The following is a 24,573-nucleotide window of genomic DNA, read 5'->3' on the forward strand; positions in this document are numbered from 1 at the left end:
TAAGTATTATACTTTCTCAATTATATCTGAAAATTAATTATGTGACTTACATGTTTGCATGTACAACTAAGTGCCTTGTTTGAATTATTTTTTTTAAAAAACCTCTGTTATAGACACAGAAAACGACGTGGTGATGACCAGAGTCGGAAGGGTGGGAGAGGCATAAAAGGGTATAGGCAGGATGAATGGTGATGGGAGAAGACTTGACTTGGGTTGTGAACACAATACGGTGTACAGATGATATAGACTTGTACATCTGAAACCTACATAATTTTATTAACCAATGTCACCCCAATAAATTCAATTAAAAAATAAAAACCTATGTTAGAATTTATCTTTTTTCTTCTAAGTGTATTTTTTCTTTAAAATGTTCTGAAAAGGGCTACATTTTCATGTAAATGTGCCTCAACTAAAATAGTAAATCTAATGATCCCATAAGATTTGAATATTTTTATGTTGTTTCTAATGCTTTCACTATTTAGTTGATTTTATGAAATATCCATTGTTTTGTAAAATAGTGGTTGAGACCAGTGAGAAGCTTTTTAAAATGCTGATGCCTGAATTTCAGTTCTAGAGATTTAATTGGGGTATGGCCTAGGTGTTGAAGATTTTACAGTTTATTCAGGTGGTTCTAATAATGGTCAGCCAAATACAATTATAAAATAAATGTCTTTGAATTTCTTTTGTAGGCATAAAGATGTTATCATCAACCAAGGTAAATTAAAAATCCTTTTAAAAAATATTTATGTTGCTTTTCTATATCAGTTAAATTTTTGCTAATTGATAAGTATATTGACTGTTTTATTCAGTGTACTTTATCAGTGCATAGTAATTAAAGAGAAGTGCATTACTATAGTCATTTAAGAAAATGCCCAATTTGTATTGTAAGATAGTTCACTTTTGTCTCAACCAGCAAAAATGTCAACCCACGGGGGAAAAAAACCCAGCCAAGGTAAGAATGAGGTATGCAGTTGGTTGCCTTCTGAGTTAATTTCTTCCTAGATCTCTTATTTGGCTTTTCATTATTTATACTACCCAGCTTTCCTCTTAGTAAAGGAAACACCTGTATGCTAATTTGAACTAGTCAATCCAACTACTTTTCTAAAAATCCATCTTATTTCTGTGAGCTCGGGGTTGCAGGCCAGGTCTCCAGTTGGGGACGTGTGGGAGGCAGCTGATCAATGTATCTCTTGTGCATCAGGGTTTCTCTCCCTCTCTTTCTCCCTCCCTTCCCCTCTCTCTCATATAGGTAGACAGGTGGATAGATAAAAAAAGATTGATAAATTTTAACTCAGTTCCCTGTCTTGCCAAGTAGTCAAGTATTCATTGCGAGTAGTCACTCATTTCTTGAAGCTCGGACTGAAAATATGAGTCTAGCAAATCCATTTCCTCTCAAATTTTTTATATTAATTGTAATTTCTGTCTACTTGCTGTTTTTGGCTTGTTCTGACCAGAGAAGGAGAGACTTTCTGTAAATGTGTATTTAATTTAATTGCAAAGTGGGTAAGTTTTATACATCAGTTTTATATTCTTAGATGGACTGCAAGTTTAATTGAAGTATGCTCTGTAAATGAAAGCATGTTGTCCTTTTTGTGCATGCTTTTTGCTGGTCATCTCTATGTACCATAATTGTCTTTACTTTTTGGCTATTATATTAACCAGATACAATACAGTTAAAATTTTTGTTAGAGATTTAACCTGATTTCTAGGGATTTTTACTTTCTTTGGTTTTAGTAAGAAAAGAAATAATTATTTGTAATCTTCTTTGGGTTATTTTTTTTCACATAGAAATTTTAAATGAAGTTGATTTTAGCTGGCATTCTTCATCTTTAGTTAGGTCTTTCTCCTTTCATAATGACGTATGTAGACTGAGTAATGGTTGAAATGGTTTAAGGAAGAAATTAGATTTTATTTACAAAGACAGTTCTTATTACTATATATCAAAACATTTTTTAAAAACAGAAGTAGTGGTTCCCTGGCTGGTGTGGCTCAGTTGGTTGGAACATCATCACGTAGACCAAAAAGTCACAGGTTGGATTCACAGTCAGCACATACCTAGGTTGTGGGTTTGATGTTTCTCTCACATCTCTCTCTCCTCCCCAACCTCCCCCTCTCTAAAAGCAATGAAAAAATGTCCTTGGGTGAGGATATAAAAAAAAATTAGAAATGGTGATATGTAATGAAAAGAGCAGTGAATGGAGAATCTCTATGTTTAGTGTTTTGTTTTTGGTTCTTCTAAATAAATAGCCTTGTGACTTGGGCAAAATGACTGTCTCTTAGAGTTTTCTAATCTTGAAGCAGGGTGCAGCCAAGTGGAGGGCCCCAAGAAGGGATTTGTAATGGGGTCCAGAACTCAAGGTGCCCAGGAAATATTAGAAATATATATATAGGATGTCCTCACCCCCACAAGCCTGAGCCACGGGGGGATGGGACACATGGAACAGGGCCATTCAGAGCTGTTTTGGGTAGCAAGAGCTTTGCAGCTAACCCCTGGCACAGTCATTTAACATATCTATAACCTTTAACTGGTTTCATAGATATGTTAAATAGCTGTGGCCATGCTTTGAGCCAGGGGGATGGAAGCGGATTCCACCCAAGGTGGGACTGGGAAGCAACTCCCCCTGGTTACAGGGCCTGCGTGAGAGCTTGGAGATGATTGGCTCCATGCCATGGGGCCACACCTGCCCGGACTTACAATGGCAGCCCAGTAAAGCTGGAAGAATATGGGGATGCTGGCAGGTGTAACTGACTGTAGGAGGAGTCCAAAATGGGGCTGCAAAGGAAGATGGGCGCTGGGATTTAAACCTAGGGCAGCAGCCATAGAAAAAGGGAGGACCACGCGGTTCTGAGGGGAAAGGAAGAGGACCATGTGGTTCTGAAGGAGAGTAGAGAGGACCATGTGGTTTTAGAGTGCTTCTTTTTGCCACGTGGCTTAGGTAGCAGGAGAGACTTTGCCGGGAAGAAAAGGGGAGAAAGGACTCTTGCTGGTGGGCCATGAGAAGGTGCCACACGGCTTTGGATTAACTGGAGATTGCAGCAGCCACACAGCTGATGGTGCCAGGAGCCTGAATCACGGACTTATACTTCTTTTCCTGAGACATGGTACCCCAGACTGGGCACAGGGAGAGGGAAGGACTATGCATCTGTGGGTATTCTAGAGGACTTTAGTATCTTATTGAAGACATTAAGTCATTAACTCTTAAGTTTGTGTAACTTTTAAATAAACAATTCCTTTCCTTTTCACCAGTCTCTGGCATTGAGAGACGTCTTTCCTCTGGCAGCGGGCATTGCGAACCTAGCAGGTGTGCGTATGGGGGGGGAACCTCCAGAGACAGAAAGGGGGGATCCTTTCTGTAATAATTTATTGTGAACCACCCCCACCCCCCCGCCTGCTCTGTAACAATCTGAGAATAGTAACTATAAAGCAGAGGTGTCCAACCTTTTGGCATTTCTGGGCTACACTAAAAGAAGAAGAGTTGTCTTGGGCCACATATTAAATACACAAACACTAATGAAGACAAAAATTTCATAATGTTTTAAGTAAATGTATGATTTTGTGTTGGGCCTCATTCATAGGGACACCCTTGCTAGATAAAGCTTATGCCACATGGCTGCTGAAGGATCAAATTATGTATGTGTATGGATGTACTTTAAAAATAGAAGAGACTGTAATTATAAAAAGTTGTTATTATTGCAAGTTTTGCTAAAGAGCTTAAATTTTATAAAATCCTTATAGGGTAAATGAGAAAGGGCTACCTGCCTCTTTCTCATGTTGTGCTATGTTCTTTGGAAGGGAAAGGAACTTATGATTCATGTATGATAAGTGAGCGGTTTGAATTGGTGACAGTTTTCAACACTGTGTGGGCACATAGGTAAATAAGTGTATTTAAAAGGGAAAGATTTTGTTATGGAAGCATCACTAAGCAGGGTTTTAATACCGGTGTCTTGAAAGAAGGATAGAATGAAAAGCGGGGAAAAGATGTAGAAGTGTAAGTTAAATTCTGTTATAAGAATTTTAACTCAAAAGGATTGTCGCAGATGTTGGAAGTTAATGAATACCAATTGTGGCGTGCAGTTAGCTTTATTTTTGGAATTGAATATTTCTTTGCCAGTTCAATGAGTTGTATTCTATCTGCTGTATACTCTTAACACTTCAGGGAGAACTCTTGTGCTTCAGCCTGTTAGGTAGTTCAGGCCTGACTGAAATTGAGACAGAGTCTATAGAAAGAAGTGAATGGATTCTACATGGTTTAGGAGTAGGTGGAGTGGAATAGATAAGGAACAGAGGGGAATTTATGAAAGCTAGCTTGAGCAACTAGGTAAGGGGCATCTACTAAAATAAGGAATATTTGAGGAAGAGTAGATGTATAGAAAAGAGTAAGAGTTTGGTTTTGGACAGTTACACTTGAGTTGTCTATAAGACTTAAGTCTACTGTGTAGCAAGCAAAATAGTGTAGATGTTTAAACATGTATTTTGGAGTCCAGAGACTGGATTCACCATTACTTAGCTGTGTGACCTTGCGGTAACTTCATCTTCCGTCGTCTTAAGTTTTTTGTTTTCTTATCTATAATTGAAACAATAATAAACCCTCAAAGATAATAAAATGTTTAAACATAGTACCTGGCACATAGTACCAAGTTAAGTTTAGTTATTAGTATATGAATCTGGCTGTAAATCTTTGCACTCAAATGTATAAAGTAAGATGAAAAGATGACCATGAAATAGATGACCTTCATTTGCATAGCACATTTCACAACACATTTACTTACACTTTAGGTATTTATCCAAAATACGTGTAATTTGTGAACAACCTTTTGTTTAAAGATTTTATTTATTTATTTTTAAACAGAGGGGAAGGGAGAAAGGGGGGGAACATCAATGTGTGGTTTCCTCTACATGCCTCCTACTGAGGGAGGACCTGGCCTGCAACCCAGGCATGTACCCTGACTGGGAATTGAACTGGGAACGTTTTGGTTCACAGGCCAGCGCTCAATCCACTGAGCCACACCAGCCAGGGCCATGTGATCAGTTTTTTAAAAATATGATTTATTGATTTGTTTAGCTCTTTTGGGCGGAGTGGCAGGTACGATGACAAGTATGATGTGCTCCAAACCACCTGTTTTGATTTGGGGAAAAGCCTATTTACATTTGGTATCTTTAGGTGAATGGTAGCAGGGAAAACTACCTCAGAGGCCTATATCCTGCAACCACAGCAGAGTAGAATAACTATAAATTGCTGATCAGCACTTAGGCAGAAGGAAGGAAACCTGAGTGAAAGCAGTTGGAGGTGGAATGGGATGTACACAGGGCAATTTCTGAGGCTAGCTGTAGGTGGAAGGACAGGTTATACCACTCAAAGAGGCTCTTACTGCCTTAGATCTTTATCTACGTTCAAATCCCAGAAGTCTAAACCCTTTTCATTACTCTTCTCCCTTTTTTTGGTGGATTCTCCTCCCATCTCAAGAGAAATACTTAGCACATCAAGTTAAACTAAATAAGTTCTTCTGTGGGAGTGTTTATTGTTAAATGTAGCAGGTAGGTTCAAGTACAAAACTAATTTTTTGGTAAGTTATTAAGTTTTTTGAGCTGACTTGGGGGACAATAAATATTTTATAAAATTATTAGGGAAAATAGATAATAGTCTGACAAATTTAGTAATAAGCAAAATGAGTTATAAGCTCATCCTTATAATAGTTATCAAGTATTTGACATTTTTGAAATATGTAAATAAAGTGTCACATATCCTAATTTTAGGGCAGAACCTGAATGCCCTCAAGTTACTTCATGTTACCTTTTTTTGGGGGGGGGGCTTGAATCAAGAGTTTAAATAATAAAATCTTGAATAATCTTTTATCATTTCTCCACTGTAGCATCTTAAACTTGTGCTGTTTAGAATTAGCACATAATTGTCCTGGCTGGGGTGGCTCAGTGGATTGAGTGCTGGTCTGTGAACCAAAAGGTCACCAGTTTGATTTACAGTCAGGGCACATGCTGGGGTTGTGGGCCAGGTCCCCAGTTGGGGACATTCGGGAGGCGACCAGTCAATGTCTGTCTTACACATCGATGTTTCTCTCCCTCTCTTTGTCCCTCCCTTCCCTTCTCTCTAAAAATAAATAAATAAAGTCTTAAAAAAGAAAGATTTAGCACATAATTGTCTGATCATGTTGAGAACCTGCATGACTCAGTCAGACCCTACTGGAGAGAAATCTGCTTAATTGAAGAAAAGGCAACTCAGCAATCACCAAATCGTGATGATCTTCTTAGAGAAGAATCTGGTTTGTATTTTACACTTAACAGCCTATATCAGTTAAGATAGCCACATTCCAAGTGTTCAAAAACCAGTGGCTATCATTTTGGACAGTATGGGTATGGAACATAGTTTTAGAATGAAAATGTTTCCCAAGTTCTAAATAATAGACAAAATTTTGGAATATACTCTAAAAACTCATTGACCTTTCTGAGCCTTGGTTTCCTCTCCTGTAAAAGTGGAGAGTTGGAGTAGGTGAGCTCTAAGATTTCTTTTGGTTCCAATATTATGTGTGTCTAGAGAAACTAATGATATTTTTTAACAATATCCCACGGAATTTCTTCTATAATTAAGCTATCATTGATCAGATCCAATTAAGAGTATTTTATTGGACCATAAGCTAATAAGTGATAAAGCTGGGTTCAAACCACAGTCAGTCTATCACTAAGCTTGTGTTCGGTCCACTATACTGGATAGCCTCCTTCTTAGTCCCAGGAATTTTTATGGTGCCAGGGTAGGAGATAAAATGTTGAGGTTAATTACATTTCAGTAAGCAGCAGCTTTATTATTGAATACTGATAGCCCTATGCTGTGTTTACTAATTGTTATGAGAGAGTTTAATTTCTTTTCCTTACCTTCTTTTTCTGGGCCACCAGGCTTTGTTTTAATGTTACAAATCACACTCTTTGACCAGTCCCATGGACCGTTCCATCCCCTTGACTTTCATGGTACTTTACAGTGAGGATAGCCAGAAAGAAGCAGTGGGGTGAAATAAGCAAATTAACTGTAAAGACCTTTGACTGTAAGATCAAGAAGCCTGACAGCCTCAGAATAAAGTCTGCAGTGAGAATTTGACTCATCGTGATTGAGGATAAAAGAGGCTCCCCTTCATTTAAATATTGTGCCTAATTCCCAAGGTAAAAGGCTGTCCTCTTTTAAAAAGAGGTTGCAATAGTGACCTCTGTGCTGTATGCAGGCCAAAGGTGTGTTTTCACATGGTATTTTCCCTTCTTCTGGCAAAGGAGTAAATATTTTAAAATTGGGAAATTTCTTAATAAGTTATAAATTTCCTCACTATCCTGTAAAATGAGAAAATCTAGCAACACTAGACCCACTTCTTCCATGGAGGTGACTAGCTGCTGCCTCCCTGAGATGAGGCACGGGCAGTCCTCCCCCACCCCCAGTCATCCTGTCTTCTCCCACTGCTGTCATTTTGCATTTCCTGCCTGGGCCTGTGGACATTTGCAACCACTGTTTTCAAGTGTACATGATAGAGTCAGCAGAATTCTAGCACATTTGATGTCTTCAGGACAGGCACTCCAAAGCTTGTGAAGAAATCTTATGGTGTGTTAAATCTTGCATTATAAGCAGTTCCTAGACAGTGTTTAGAATGGTCAAAAACCCTTCTCAAAGGGAAGGTAATGAATATTTGTCAAGGATTTCATATTGTAATTTATACTGTGATGTCTTACTTAATCAATTATAATCCAAGAATAGTAGTATTTTATGTATTAGAAAAAATGCCAAGTCACACAGCTAGCAAGGGTCCCAGTCAGTCTTTTTCCAAAGCTCTTGTTCGTTCTACTATCATGTATTGCTCCCCTCTCAGCCCCAGAAATCATTTGCAGTGCCTACGTTACATACTTGGTCTCCAAAATATATACTGCCAGTTTACAGACAGGGAAAGCATTTTTTACCCTAACAAGCATTGCCATTTTTACATTAGAAAAGTTGACAAGCACTAGGTAGGAAAGTAGTTCCTTTGCTTTTACTTTAGTTGCACGTGCTGCTTGACAGTTGATTTTTTAAAAGGCAGTATAATATTCCACTAGCAAAGGAAAGCTTTTTTTTTTCTTTGATATTATCTTTACCTATTCCCTTTGCTGGATATGCAGTCTCCTCTATGTGGTGATAGAAGCATCTATTAAAGGTTTTATTTTTTCATTCAGAAAACATTTATGATATGCTTCTGTGATCAAAGGTTCTAAAACAGGATATCTACCTTTAAGAATTTATGTTCTAAAAACAAAGGTGAAAATTATAAACAAATTCACATCAGTAAGAAAATAAGCTAAAAAAAAGGACAAGAAGATAGAGATAAAGATGAATGCAGAAGGGAGATAGTTGTAGCTGGTAATCATTGAGTTATCAAAGTTCAGCTATGCTAAAAATCATCAGGAAGGAGAGCCCACTCTTAGATTCAGAAGTAATCAAGACATACATCATGTGGTGTTAAAATCATGGTGTGGGAGGTGTTAGCCTGTTCTTAGATCTTAGAGGCTGAGCACACTGTGAGTAATAATAATAAAAATAACTTGAACTTCTCACCCATAATCACAATTTTTAAATCTGACTCTGAAGAAATACTACATTCAGAAAAGTAATGTATCTTTCCTTCTTCCATAGTTTGCATTATATAAACTATTGAATTATTATGCACCTCACCTCCTCAAGCAGCTTAGGTCATTATTAGAGGTCCTCAGGTTGTGTCAGCGTCCAGTTAACGACCACATTTCCAGTCTGTTTCTGATGCTGTTTTCGTATTGCACCAGACAAGTTGGCAAGTGCTAGACTCTTCCTGTGCTTTGTATTCAGTCCCTTATTTTCTCCTCCTCTTTTAGGTTGTTTTATAACTGTTTCACAACCACTATCAACATTTGTTAAACCTCCCTATACATAGATGGGAATAGTGGAGCCAGGGATGGGTTGCTTCTTTTTTTTTTTTTTTTTAAGGCATAAGAAACCTTCTCATCTGTTAAATGAAGTATTGCTTCCATTTGTAAAAAGGTGTATAATAAATAGTGATTTGATTCTAGAGTTGTCTTTTTGGCATTTTTAGTTTTAAACTATTACAGATCTTATAAAGAGCTATTGGTTATGTAAATAAAAGATGTTTTAGAACCCATGCTGCTAACTAGGAATTGTTTCCTAGCACTGTCTGTGTATTATTGAATTTAATTGCTTAGCTCCAAGGTTGATTGCAGGCACAACTGTGAAGTAAGGGACATTGGTCCTCTTTCCCTCTCAGCCCTGTTCACGGCCTTGTGTAGCAGGGCTCCTAGTCTCTCTCCCTGGCCTGACTTTCGAGGGTATTTGACTCCTCTCCTTGTGGTGTGTAAGTCATTCAACATCAGTGGGTTGGTCAAGTAGTGTGGTAGACATGGTTGTTGTCTGCCCTGATAATCTCTCTCTTCTTTTCAACTGTTAGAGAAACTTCCATGACAAAATTATTTTCTTTATTTTTCTCCCTCAACCTTCCTGGCCTTGTTGAAATGTGTCAACTTAAACAGATAAATTATATGTTAATTATTGAAAATAGTTGTTCTCGCTTAAGGAAATGACCATTTGTTTTTTCCTACAGCATTTGGACTAGATCTTTATACAAAAAGACAGTGATATATAATAAGACTAGAACTGTAAAATAGCTATTTTTTATCATTTTATTGTATCAGAATAATACACTTTTCTGTATTATTCAGAAGAGACATCTGATTTAATTTTTGTATTGTGTTTCAACAGAAGGAGAATATGTTAAAATGTTTATGCGAGGTCGGCCAATTACAATGTGTTTTCCTTCTGATGTTGACAACTACGATGACATCAGAACAGAACTGCCTCCTGAGAAGCTCAAACTGGAGTGGGCGTATCCTTTTCTACCATGAGAGTAAATTTATTGCTTCATTTGAAAAAAATGAGTTTGCCTAACCTCTACCAAAATGATTTGTATCCCAGATAAGTACTGTGTTTTTCAGACTATAAGACGCACCCCACCCCCAATTTGGGAGGAAAATGGGGATTTGTCTTATAGTCCGAATGTAGCTTACCTGGCTCACTTGGGGGAGCGGGCGGCCGTGGAGTGGGTTTTTTTTTTTCCTATTTTCCTCTAAAACCTAGGTACGTCTTATGGTCTGGTGTGTCTTATAGTCTGAAAAATACAGTAAATGCAATAAGCATAACAGCCACTTGAGAAAGTAAAGAGATGTCAGCTCTGATCCTATCACATATTTTATATATTTTGCTATTAGCAATTAAAATTGCTAAAATTAATGTCTTTGAATAGGGCAAACAGTATTCTGTGATCATCACAGCAGGTATTTGTGATGTAGTAGAAAAGTTATTGGACTGGAATTGGAAGACTAGGGTTTGAGTTTCTGCTCTGCCACTTCCTGCCAGTGAACCTGACTTTGTTCATTTATAAAGGAGTTAATAACCCCTACCTCACAGGGCTGTTGTGAGAATTAAATAAGAAAGCATTAGTTTAAGTATTTTGTAACCTGTGAAATAATGTGAATTATTAAGAGCTCAAATTAATAGCGTTGCTTTTAATTCCAGAATTAACATCTCAGCTAGACTTTTTAAAGAAATGACTCTATAAAATGGAGCTCTCACCCTGGCTGGGTAACTAAGTTGGTTATAGCATTGTCCCGATATAACCAAGGTTGTGGGTTTGATCCCCAGGCAGGCCACATACAAGAATAAACCAGTGAATGCGTGAATAAGTAGAACCACAAATCGATGTGTGTGCGCATGTGTGCCTCTGTCTCTCTCTCCTCCCCCTTTGTCTTTCTCTCTAAAATCAACTAAAAAAAATTTTTTTTAATTGACATTCGCCCTACCAAACTTTTTAATAGACTGCCTATCAAACTGTGCCTGGCTGTCTCTGATTTATCATTTAGGTCAAGCATAAATGTCACTTTCTCAGATAGCCCTTCTTTTGATCCTTGTTTTTCTCTCCATTTAAATTAGGTCTTCCTTTTACAATGTGATTCTTCTAGCATCCTCTTATTTTTCTTTCCATAGTTTCTAATGATATAATTGGCTTTTATTTTTGTCATCTTTGCCAGAGTATAAGCTCCAGGGACACAGGCCCCACATTGGTTTGAATGTTTAACTCTGTGCCTGACACATCAGGAACTCAGTATGTATTTTGTCTGGTGAGTGGGGAAACTAAGATTCAAACACATGGGCAGACCTCTTTACATTATACCTTTCTGATTCCCTTAAGTATTGTTGACAAAATTTTTAATTTAACACGTTAAAAATTGTTTAAAAACTTGACTCCTTCTTTTAAGATACGGTTATCGAGGAAAGGACTGTCGAGCTAATGTTTACCTTCTTCCTACTGGGGAAATAGTTTATTTCATAGCATCAGTAGTAGTACTATTTAATTATGAGGAGAGAACTCAACGACACTACCTGGGTCATACAGACTGTGTGAAATGGTTGGTATCATTTAACATTGCTCTTTTTTAAAATTTCATGCCCATTTTTGTTTTTAGGGTTTTGTAAAAATTTTGATTTTATTGGAAATTTCTTGTGGAGAGCTCAGAATTTAAGATATTACGGGCATTCTATAAAATATATTTTGAAAAGAGAAAAGGACTTACAGGCTTCCAAAATAGTTGGTGTGATATCAGCAGCCATAAAACACATCACCTATAATTCTCGGGTGGGACCTCTTCTGCTTTCTCAGATCTGCCTTGATCCTTTTCTTCCAGCCTGTAGTGTCAAGTGTATGTGAGGCACACCACACTTTTAAAGGTATCTGAGAGCGATTATTAGCTACTAAATATTATTGAGGACGTAGTCTATACAGATAAATATTTGGACTTGATTTTCTTTTTAGGAGAAAGAAATCATAACTGAATAAGGATCATAAGTATCCCATAGGGTGTCAGACTGAAAATGTGAGAACTTAATGTTTAGGCATGTTTTAAAATTACTCAATTTTACTACTTTTTAATTGAGTTCAATAATTTATTGCTTGAATTTATTACTTTGCAACATTTAAAAGCTTCTCTATGTTCATACTGTTCTTGCAACTACATCTTTATCAGAAAAAAAATAATATATGACTATTAGAATATTATGTGGATGTTGTTAAACTTTTAGGGATGATTAAAATACTGCCTTTTACACTGGAAGAATAACAGAATTATTTATTACAATAGTAAAAACTGGAAACAGCCTATCACTTAGATGGGGACTAGTGAAGTTGTAATGTACCCATAGGTTACCATGCAGCTATTAAAAAAGCATGAAGAAGCTCTTTACGTACGTGTATTAATAGAGAAAGACCCCCAATATGTACCGGTATTCCAAATTATAAAGTAACAAAGCAGGAAAATGTGCACAATGTTTTACCATCTGTGGATGGGGGGTGCAGAATAAATACTTACCTTGGCTTCCGCATATGTGAAAAATTTCCGGAATTAATAAAAAGAAGAAGCTGATTAAGATGGGGCTGGGTAGGAAAGAGACTTTTCTCAGTATGTCCTTTTATAGATTTTGATATTTGAACCATGCGATCATATTACCTAATCCAGAAATTTTACTTGAGTGTGTGTCTGACTAGAAACTATAATTGTCATTAAGCAATCACAACAAAGCTTCTTTATATCCTTAGTTATAGGAGTTCCATTCGGCTAGTCTTCAGATGGTTCTCAAGGGTGCTTGTTCTGTAGTAATTTAGTTGTAATTTTGATGTGGCTGTGGGAGGAAGTGAGCACAGCGTTTACCTCTTCTACCATCTTGACCAGAACTCCAGAAACTTTACTTTTAAAAATGTGTTTTAAAAGATATTCCAAATGTTAATGTATTAGATTTTTAGTTACTTTTAATGTAGTTGACCTGAATAAAGGACATAAACTAGTAAGAAAAAATAATATTAGTTAAAGAAATATTATTAATGAACTCTAGCCTCCTTAGTAATCAAAGAAATTAAAACAAGTTATCATTTATACCAGATTATCAAGCCATCTTAAAAGATATAATTCTTAAGGGGACATTATAGTGAAACTTTTAAAACATTTATTTCTTATGATAGTTTAAATTGATACTGTCCTTCTGGAAAGCAGTGAGCAGTACATACCAGGAACAAGAAATGTGTGTTCTCAAGTTGAGCTTGCCCCTTGGTTACAAGATGTAGAAAGATTCTACATATGGACATGAAGACATCTTTTAAAAATTTTTACTAGTTACATATTTATCGTGAGGAATGTAGGCATATATACTATACTATTTTCTATTTGTATTTAAAATTTTCTTGCCCCAAGTTTGACCTATAAGAATGTAGCCTTAAAAGCTAATTAAAAGGTTGGGGGCACTAGCTGTGAAGATGTTCACCCTTGTGTTCCTTTGTAGAAAAGGAGAAATAATAGAAGAGCTGTTAGGCTAATAATGTGTATAGGATTGTGTAGCAAAATGGAAAAAAGTGCTTGTTTTAATAGATTAAAATTACAATGTAATATTGCTTCTTTATTGTAGTAAGACCCCATGAATATGTGTCTGAGCATAGGTGCAGGACTAGAAAGGAACTTGAACAAATAAAAATAGTTTAGGTGAAGGGATTAAGCAAAAACAAACAAAGACTAACCTCATAACCACAGACAACAAAATGGTGATTACCAGAAAGGAAGCAGATGGAGAGAGGTAGAAGAAAAAGGGAAAAAGAAAACAGCTTAATTTATCATGTCACAGTTGTGAATAAGTATTTTCTTCAAATTTGGTGTTTGATTAATTCGTTTAACAAAGAAAGAAGTACGCCTGAAAACTTAGAAAAGAAAGCCTTTGATAGTTGATGTTTATTTGATTTGCTAAAGAAAATCAAACAAATAGGTCACAATGAGATCTTTTTAATGATTGAAAAACTACTTAAAAAATGTTGATAGATACTAAGGCATATTTCTGCTATTTCACATGCTCTTGACTTCTATTTAAAATTGTTGTTAATACTGCTTTTTAGCCTCGCTGTACACCCTGACAAAATTAGGATTGCAACTGGACAGATAGCTGGAGTGGATAAAGATGGAAGGGTGAGTGTGCAGTTTGATGCCTTTTGTACCTGGTGACATTGCTACTAGAAGGGAATTGATGGTACTTTTTATTACATCTCATTTTTATTCTTGTAAAGCTGTCCTACTAAGATTTCTAGTATAAGCAAGGAAAAAAAATACTGGAATATAAGAACATTCCAAAAAACAAGAGAATCATACTACTTAAATATTTTTTCCTAAAAGAGAAGTGTTCTCTCTAAGGAAACTATTTTCTCTATTAAATGGGATGACTGATAAGGTTGTTATTTATTTGTTTTTTTACATAGAATAAGTTATCAGTGCATATCAGCAGTACAGCAATTTCCCTAAATTGAAGGACCCCTTGATTTTATATATGAGTAGCACTGATAACACTTAAAAATTTTTAGTTACTATTCAATAGCACTAAATAGGCTTAAATAACAAATCCCTTATTTGTAAGACTCAGCAGTGAAAATTAATGGTGAGTGACTAGCAGTATATGACTGTACTCATGGCATTCTCTGGCTTCAGTTTTTTTAATGAAAAAGAGTTGTAGGGGTTATATTGGATGACTTATAAGACCCCTTCCAGTTCCAGATTCTGTTTTAAGAACTGTTTGCTTAGCAGTTTATTGAACACTAATTTTTAAAAGTATTATTTTCCCAGAAATAACAGTAATGATACAAAACCAAGGTATCCAGAGCAAGTTTTCCTGGGTTAGAATCCTGACTCCACCTTTTAATAGCTGTATAACTTTGGGCACGTTATTTTAATCTCTATATCTCAGTTTCCTCATCTGTTAAATGGTGATGTAATAGTACATAGCTCATAGAAGTATGAAGATTAAATGAGTTAATACATGTGGTGTACTGAGAATAATGTGTGGCACTTAGAAGCTACTCAGATCATCTGCTGCTGCTACTGTTACTACAGTTGTTGTTAGATGGTTATTTTCAAGGTATGAGAAGAAAATACCTGCTCAGGATTGTTAGGGGGCATATGTAAATGTAGTAGCTATTTTTATTAGATATTTATTCATCCTTACTACTTTTTAAAGATAGCAAACAGTTCTGTGCTTTAGTGGTATTTATTGGCATCCACCTATATACCAATTAGTCCTGCTGTCCTGTGTTTCTTCCCTTGTTTTTGCAGCCTCTGCAACCCCATGTCAGAGTGTGGGATTCAGTTAGTCTCTCCACACTGCAGATTATTGGACTTGGAACTTTTGAGCGTGGAGTAGGATGCCTGGATTTTTCAAAAGCAGTAAGTAACAATTTTTAAAGGGGTGAGTGAGTAGTACAAAGAATCTGAAAAGCAGTTAAGCCCAGTTTTGTGTGTGTGCATGTTCATAAAAAGTGGTAACTCTGAACTGAAACATGAGATGTGAGCCAGCGTCAGTACTTGGTGAAGTACTTCGGTTTAGACAGGATCCAAGATATTACACTTAATTATACTTAATTTTGTTCTCTCCTGAGATAGAATTCTAGTATACTATCAGGAAATCATTAGAGGAATACATGCATACCATTGTAAAATTAAAACAAGCCGTAAGTTGTGCTTTTGTTTAGTTTGAATGATGGAGCTCTCTGTTTTAGTTAGAAAAATTCACAGACATGTAACTTGGCCAATTATGCACAAATATTGTCTTTTCTTAATGTCATGTTAGAGCAAGAGAACAATCAGACCTTTGTATGTATTCACAAAAGTCATGAATTATCTTGGTTCTGAATTGATGACAACATAAGTTTAAAATTCAGGGTTTAGCAATCTTACCTAACCCTTGAGGCTTTATTCTGAGGGGAAAATAAAACAGGATGTTACTCATTTAAATATTCTATTCACTCTTGAGTTATATGTACCGTATTTTTCGGACTATAAGACACCCCCTCCCTCCCGCCCCCAATTTGGGAGGGAAATGGGGGTGCGTCTTATAGTATGAATGTAGCTCACCTGGCTCATGGAGTGGAGTGGGGGTGGTGAGTGGGGTGTGTTTTCCTTTTGTTTTGGTTTTTGTTTTCTCTCCCATGTCCCCCCCCCCCCCCTCCCATTTTTCCTCCTCTAAAATCTAGGTGCGTCTTACAGTCTGGTGCATCTTATAGACTGAAAAAATACAGTGATTGCTACAAAGTACATAGGAGACCTACATTTTAGGATCCAAAATTTTAATTTCAAATATAAATATTCCTCCAGATTTTATTGGGTCTCATTTATACTTTAGAATATATTTATGTATTCATATCATCTCTTCAGTTCCTATCAGCAGCTGTACTCTGGATTATGGGAGTTTTGTGGGACATGGAGGAGGAAGGGACATTTTTAGAACAGAAAGATAAATTTGTGGATTTAGTAACATTGGTGGATATAGTAACATTGCTAGCGTGAGGACACTGAATGTCAAGAGTAAGGTGAGTCAGGAATTGGGGGAAAGGCATATAGAAAAGGAGAGAAAGGAGTAAGTGCTGCCCTTCCTTGGTACCTCTCCTTTTCAGCACGGTATTTCTTTGTTCCATAGACGTGTCTAAGGCATTGGTTGCAGTTGCTAGTAGGAAAAAAAATAATTTTAAATATCATCCACAGTTGCATTTCTTAAACTGGGAAGCTTAAATTATGTGAATGAAAATCATTTTGAAAAAATAAATAGGGAGGAATTTAGTTATGCTTTTATTTATTTTGTTTATTCATATTAATGTATATCATGGAAACCCAAAATTGGCAAACTTTAAGATAGCCATTAATTTTAGCTTATTCCATCAAACTATCAAAACTTAGGAGCAAAGTCATAAAATTGTGTACTTTTCACTCCTATCTCAAGGGAATATACTTTAAATACAAGGAAAGAGGGAGGTATAAGTCTCCTAGAAGACACTAGGAATCTTCAAAATGAATTGTTTGCTATCTATGAATAATAGAAGTGACTAGATGGCAAGTAGAAATCAACTTAGGGGAAAATTTTTTAAAAAGAAAATATTTTTTAACCCTGGCTGGTATAGCTCAGTGGATTGAGTGCAAGCCTGCAAACCAAAGGGTCATCTGTTCAATTCCCAGTTAGGGCACATGCCTGGGTTGCAGGCTAGGTCCCCAGTAGGGGGCACGTGAGAGGCAACACACATTGTTGTTTCTCTCCCTCTCTTCCTCCTCCCTTCCCTTCTCTCTAAAAATAAATAAATGAAATCTAAAAAAAAAACTTTTTTAAAGAATCTTTATTGTATTTCTGAAGAAAATGCAGTCTTATATATTCAGTATATTTCAAGGAATTTTAAGTTTAAAGGATTTGGGATTACCTTAAGTTGGCAGTTTTAATAATGTGATATTCTTAGAAAGTAAGCCCTATCTAAAAAATTTTAAATGCCTTTAATCAACTCTCTTTAGGACTCAGGTGTTCATCTATGTGTTATTGATGATTCCAATGAGCACATGCTTACTGTGTGGGATTGGCAGAAAAAGTCGAAAGCAGCAGAAATAAAGGTAAGTCAAAAGTTTTTTCAATTATTATCTTTGAGAATACATTATTTGTTTTGCAGATTTTTTGGAAGTATATTGCATATCCTCAATTTTCAAGAGCTTAACCAACTGGCCAAATTCATCAGATTTACTGATTTGTCATCATTCTATGGTATTAAGAGCACCATTCTTAGATATTCTTAAGATAAAATATTAGGAATATTTCAGACACATTGTGCTACTGAAGTGCAAAGTAGATGGATGTCTAATCTCAAAATTAATAGTGAATACTACTCAACTGCTGCTGCTTTTTAAACCAAATGTGTTATTTCATTCAATCTCTAAAGCTTTAAACATCTAAAGGAAAATTTCATTCATAGGAGTATGGCTGACATACCTGAAAAGCATGTGTAACGATCAGCTTTTTGGTCTTAATTATGTCTGTTGGATTATTACAGCATACTTTATAGCTGCTATTGAATAGTGTTGATTCTTTGTGTGGATCAGTCCATAACTTGTCAGAGAGGAATGTAAGGTTAGCATTGCAACTGCATTCACATGGGTCAGAAATGGCCTCCCTCTGACAGGCTTTCAAAGGGATTCAAAGTGACAGGATGACTAAAAAAAGCCTATGACATATTTGCTGTACTCTTAAATAACATCACATTCCTCTTCAGTTGCGCGCCACTCTCTCTGTGTCTCAGCAGTTTTGTTCTGTATAAGCTTCCAGCCTTCAGCTTGTTGGTTGAAAAGAGGTTATGTTTTTCAAATAGTGTAAGTTAATCTTTTGAAAGAAATAGAGTAGATTTGATTGTACTGGAGAGGAATATAAGACATCAGGAAACCTCAGACTTTAAAAAATACAAAGAACTCATGGACACAGACAACACTGTGGTGATTGCCGGGGTGGGGGTTATGGAGGGAGGTGGAGGAGGGTACGGGGGGATGAATGGTGATGGACAGAGACTTGTCTTGGGGTGGTGAGCACACGGTACTGTGCACAGATGATGTGTGGTGGAGCTGTGCACTTGAAACCTATATAATTTTGTTAACCGGTGTCATCCCAATAAATTCAATAAAAAGGAAGAATAAAAAAATAAAAAATATAAATGAAGATACAGGTAATCTTTCAGCCATCATTCAGAATAATTTAACATTGAAACATAGGGAAGTTACAGCAAAGTGCACTGTGTGAATTTTGATCCTTTGTAGTAAAGGTTACCAGATGAAGTCTTGTGGTTTTCCCCCTATCGGCCATTCCTTGGTCTGCTTTCCAGGCCCTTAAATGTTGGTATTACTCAGAGTTACATCTTTTGTCCTCCACTGACATCGTATACTGTTGCCATGGCCGTAGTTACCATCTGCTGTGTCCCACGTCACTTACTTGCAGCTCAGATCTCTCTCACAGATTTAAATCTACATTTCTTCTTGTCTGCTAGGCATCTTTATTTGAATGTCCTATCCCACAAGTCAAAATCAACATAGCCAAATCTGTACTAATCGTCTTTCTTTTTTAATATTTTATTGATTATGCTATTACAGTTGTCCCATTTTTTCCCTCCCCTTTATTCTCCTCCGCCCTACACCCCCCTCCCACCAGCATCCCCCGCCCCCCTTAGTGCATGTCCATGGGTCAAATATATCAGTTCTTTGGTTTCTCCATTTCCTATACTATTCTTAACCTCTCCCTGTCTATTCTGTACCTACCTTTTATGCTTCTTATTCCCTGTACCTTTTCCCCCACTCTCCCCCTCCTACTGCCTGCTGATAACCCTCCATATGCTCTCCATTTCTATGATTCTGTTCCTGTTGTAGTGCTTAGTTTTTGTTCTTTTGTTGGTTTTTGTTTTTGGTTCAGCTGTTGATAGTTGTGAGTTTGTTGTCATTTTACTGTTCATATTATTGATCATCTTTTTCTTAGATAAGTCCCTTCAACATTTCATATAATAAGGGCTTGGTGATGATGAACTCCTTTAACTTGACCTTATCTGGGAGGCACTTTATCTGCCCTTCCATTCTAAATGATAACTTTGCTTGATGGAGTAATCTTGGACGAAGGTCCTTGCCTTTCATGACTTTGAATACTTCTTTCCAGCATCTTCCTGGCCTCCAAGGTTTCTTTTGAGAAATCAGCTGACAGTCTTACGGGCACTCCTTTGTAGGTAACTGTCTCCTTTTCTCTGGCTGCTTTTAGGATTCTCTCCTTATCTTTATAATCTTGGCTAATGTAATGATGATGTGCCTTGGTGTGTACTTCCTTGGGTCCAACTTCCTTAGGACTCTGAGCTTCCTGGACTTCCTGGAAGTCTGTTTCCTTTACCAGATTGGGGGAGTTCTCCATTATTTTTTCAGTTTTTCAGAAAAAATAAGGGTTTCCGTTTTTTGCTCTTCCTCTTCTCCTTCTGGCTAATCATCTTTCTTAGCTCCCAACCAATTTCACTGGTCAGTGATTAACACCACATTCTACTAAGTTGCCCAAGATAGATATGACTCCTTGTCCCTTTGTCTGAATTAGAACTCTTTCCGGTGCATGTGACTGCAAAACAAGTAAAGCTGTCCTAAAGAGAATTTATTGATTAATATTTAAGGAAGAAAAAAGCCCTTTAGTAAAGGTCATGGGGGGATTTTTGCCTTAGGAATGACTCGACTTAGGAGCTGGATCACTGATCCCCTGTCTCTCCTCTTAGCTTCTCCCTGTGTGTTGACCTTATTCTGTACTGTAGATGAGCTCTATCCTTGGCTTAAGTCACAAGGATTTGGGGAGTTGTGTTACTTAACTTGTTAATTTATGTAAGTTTAAAATTCAGTAAGGCAACTTCAAAACGCTATTGGCAGAAGTTAAAGATGACCCAAATAAATGGAGAAATATACAATAAAAACAGATAGAAGACAGTATTATAAAGATGTTACTTTCTGCATATTGATCTATATTGTTCAACATAGTCTAAATCCCAGCAGTGATTTTTGTGGGTTCTGTGATCCATTTACATAAAACATACAAAGCTAATCTATGGCCTTACAAATTAGGATCATGGTTACTTGAGCAGGGGGAAGGGATAATGACTGGAAAAGGGATCTGAGGTGTTTCTGAGATGTTAGTAATGTTTTTTTGTTCTAGCTGCTATACAGAGATAATGTCAATTTCTGAAAATTTATCAAGCTACATACTTAGGATTTGCAAACTTTTCTAGATAATATACATCAATAAAATTGAAATTTCATAGATCAATTTGTATCTTGAATATCTTTTTCATTAGAAATATGTGTTTGTATACTAGGAATATTTATAGTTAATTTTATAATCCTTGATTAATCAGTTTTTCATAAGATTCAACTGTTACGGAGTTTTGATTTTATTTAAGTGAAAACTAAGGACTGTTCAGGCTGGTTTTAAAAGGCAGTATCATCCTAGAAGAGAGCTGATTAATTTTGCTTTGTTAATTAACACATTATCTTTAAATTTTACTTCGACTTGCTAGGTATATATAGTTCTATTCCAAACATTGTGGAAAACTGTATAACAAGAAAAGGTTATATAGGCTTTTTCCTTCATTTTATAACTTTTAAGTGGAGAAAGCATTCAGATTAAATTGTTTGGGTCTTACTATGTATCTATACAAGGCTATAGAGCCCAATTGTTAGTAGTAGAAAAGTAAAATTTGTGGAAAAATTGGAGCCATGGGGAAATTTTTAAAATTAGTTTAGTTCCTTCAAGTGTCATTTTATTAGTATAAGAAGATGTTTGTATTATATTTAACTCACTTTGTTTTATAAGATTAGCATGTTTATCATGTTGGTTTGCAATGGAGAAATGCTTCCATACACATGAAGTTCTTCGCTAAGTTAAAAGAAAAAGAATATTAAGGATTACCCTGCAGGTGGACACCATCTACCAGTAAACAGCTTTACAAGCATATAGATTTCACCTTACTGTTAAGTTTGAGTAGGTGCTTTTACTATAAAACATCAATTTAGTAAGAATTTAATATGATTTATTGAACATACTGAAATACAGTGTTTTTAATCATCCTCAATTCAGCAATTTCCGTGGAAAAAACTACTTGTAATTCCTTTAGACTCTCATGCCTGTTTTCTTTTTTACTCTAGTTTTTTTTGAAAAATTTAACTCTTGACTTTTCTGAGGGTTTTTTTTTTTGTTTTTTGGTTTTTTTTTGTTTTTTTAAGGAAAAGGCATAAAATCTCTTTCTTTTTTATTTTTTATTTCTATATGAATCAGTAGTGACCATTCTGTATAGTTTTAAGTCTGAGGAAAAATCTCTAAATCAGTAATATTTTTCTTAAATGAATGAGTGGTCAATAATAATAGTACAAAGAAAGGTAAGACTTTTTTAAAATCAGAATGTCAGTGTCTTTAAGACAAATGTACATTGCTCTTGCATTTGATAGGTTTAGTGTACTTTCCCTTAAACACGCAAGAAACTGAAATGCCCTAAAACTAATTCATATAAATGTCTTCTTAATGCAGTTATTATATATAGATAGTATAAGAGATGATATAATAGTATAAAGGCATCACATTTAAATCATTATTATAAAAATTTATTGTTAAAGGTGTTTAGGAAAATAGATCTTGGTAGAAAAGGCATTTCCTAAAAACGTGTTCCTGTCTTTGATTATCAGTAGCCATAATTGGTACTTGATGGAGAAAAGAATACACATTCATCTAAGGCAGGGGTATCAAACTCATTTTCACCAGGGGCCACATCAGCCTCACGGTTGCCTTCAAAGGGCCAAATGTAATTTTAGGACTGCATAAATGTAAGCTACTCCTTGACAGTTAAGCGAGAGCTCAGCTCTGCCACTGGGTAGAAACAAGGTGCTGGGCCAGATAAAACAAGGTGTGGAGGGCCGGGTTTGGCCTGCAGGCCTTGTGTTTGCCACCTGTGATCTAAGGCTTCATTTCTCTTTCCACAGACAACAAATGAAGTTGTTTTGGCTGTGGAGTTCCATCCAACAGATGCAAATACCATAATAACATGTGGTAAATCTCATATTTTTTTCTGGACCTGGAGTGGCAATTCACTAACAAGGAAACAGGGAATTTTTGGGGTAAGGATCAGAATGTTATAAATTTATTATAAAACTGTAATTTTTAATTGATGAGTGAGCATGAAGTCATCATGCCAAAGGGAAAACTGAAAATTTTCATTGTTTCTTTGTAGAAATATGAAAAACCAAAATTTGTACAGTGTTTAGCATTTTTGGGGAATGGAGATGTTCTAACTGGAGACTCTGGTGGAGTCTTACTTATATGGAGCAAAACTACTATAGAACCCTCACCTGGGAAAGGACCTAAAGGTACAGTACTCTGACATTAACATCATTCCTTTTTAATTTGTACATACTGCTATCGTAGTCCCATCTCGTATCCAGGCCAGAAGAGAACTGTAGCACAACCACATGAGAACCACTAACGTACCTCATGTTTTTAAGGTTCTTCATGATGACCTTTCTGAAATTAAAATACTCCGTTATTAAGCACATATAACCTAGTACAAAATAATTAGAAAGAAATGATATAGATATATGTTAATTTAAACAGTGTAAAGAGTAAGAGACAAATCACCCTGATCTTCTGAGTTCTGTGATGCCTTCACAGAAGAAATGGTATTTAAGATTAATCCATAATGAATGTACAAGATCACAAAAGATATGGGACTTTGATCCCAGTTTAGGGAAACAGTGCAAGCAAAAGTAGAAAGATAGATTAGAATGTGAGGCATTTGGGGTAGTGTGAATAAATCTGTCATGTAAAAGCAGTAACAGAAAAATGAGCCAAGTTGAATGAAATATGATTTAAAAATAGTACTGTTTTATAATTCTTCTAAGGAGCTTAATATACACTAAGCCATTGAAAACTCATGTAGGAATTAAAGGTACAGGTTTTCTCAGTTATCCACAAGAATCTTTAAGACTGGTTGAGCTCACCGTGAAAAAGCGAAGAGCTCTGAGGCCAAGGATCTTCTATCCCACAGTTAGATGACCAGAAAAGAACCTGCAAGGATTACAGAAATGAGATACAAAAAAAAAAAAAAAAAAAATTAAGATAATCCCACCCAATTTACAGGCCCACCCAAACTGTTGACCAGAACTGTTCCATGTAAATGGCTGGTCTTGGCTCATGTTTCACAACTTCCTAAACCCTATCAAACAAGCAACAGCCAGCTACTCCTCCCATCCCCCACCTCACACTAAGTGGCCCCAAGCTTGACACTAGAAGTAGCCAGCCTAAATTCACAACTTGGCATCCTCTGGGAATCTCCAAGTCCAGCACAAGTACCAGCCATTTCAGATGGTTGCTATGTTGGGGGAGAGTGTGGGGGAAAGGTGAAGAGGTGAGGGGATTAAGAAGTACAAATTGGTGGTCACAGAATAGCCATGGGATGTAAAGTACAGTAGAGGAAATGGAGTAGCCACAGAATTTATATACGTGACCCATGGACATGAACAATAGTGTGGGGATGGCCTGAGGGGGAGTGGGGAGTGCTGGGTAGAGGGGAGCAAAGGGGAAAAAATTGAGACAACTGTAAGAGCATAATCAATAAAGTATATTTTTTAAAAATAAAATACTTCTGTAGTTGGTCAAAGTCACCGCTCCAAGTACCAACTTTTGTCCCAATGCCATCTCCTGTTCCTCATGTCTCAGCAAATAAATAGGGTAACTCTTGGCTTTGTTTCTCTGGAGTCTCTGCATCAGACCGTGGAAATCACACGTGATTTACGCTTGTATAAGGGAATGCTTATTCCCCTGCTCAGAAGGAAAGACCCAATTTACATGTTTGACTTTCCTAATGGATTTTCTCAGGACTAACACAGTGTTGTGCATACGTTCTTAACTGTTGAAAATTATCTGTTAAACATTTTCTTAAGGAAATGACTTTAATCTTACTTTTGGGAGTCAGTGTAGAAATTGAGTGGTACCAATTGAAGCACTATTTTCACTGAAATGTGGAATTTGAATATAGCATTGTAGATGTCTTATGATTGTAAATAATTTTTTAAATCTTTTTTCTTTAGATTTATATTTATTTATTTTTAGAGAGGGGGAGGGAGGGAGGAAAAAGAGG

At 36.3% G+C, this 24,573-nt stretch overlaps 1 protein-coding gene across 4 annotated transcripts in view; it reads left to right on the forward strand.

The window, feature by feature from the left end:
• Positions 1-24,573, forward strand: part of EML4 (EMAP like 4) — a 138,449-nt gene that overhangs the window by 81,005 nt on the left and 32,871 nt on the right. For all 4 annotated transcript variants that reach the window (XM_053924299.2, XM_053924301.2, XM_053924300.2 and 1 more), the window contains 8 exons: positions 690-715; positions 9,768-9,891; positions 11,321-11,470; positions 13,993-14,062; positions 15,197-15,307; positions 17,414-17,509; positions 22,421-22,555; positions 22,669-22,804. In XM_053924299.2, the coding sequence (XP_053780274.1) occupies positions 690-715; positions 9,768-9,891; positions 11,321-11,470; positions 13,993-14,062; positions 15,197-15,307; positions 17,414-17,509; positions 22,421-22,555; positions 22,669-22,804 (848 nt within the window). The remainder of the gene's footprint in view (positions 1-689; positions 716-9,767; positions 9,892-11,320; positions 11,471-13,992; positions 14,063-15,196; positions 15,308-17,413; positions 17,510-22,420; positions 22,556-22,668; positions 22,805-24,573) is intronic.

This window comes from Desmodus rotundus, chromosome 5, assembly GCF_022682495.2.
Source record: "Desmodus rotundus isolate HL8 chromosome 5, HLdesRot8A.1, whole genome shotgun sequence".
NCBI classification, from domain to species: domain Eukaryota; kingdom Metazoa; phylum Chordata; class Mammalia; order Chiroptera; family Phyllostomidae; genus Desmodus; species Desmodus rotundus.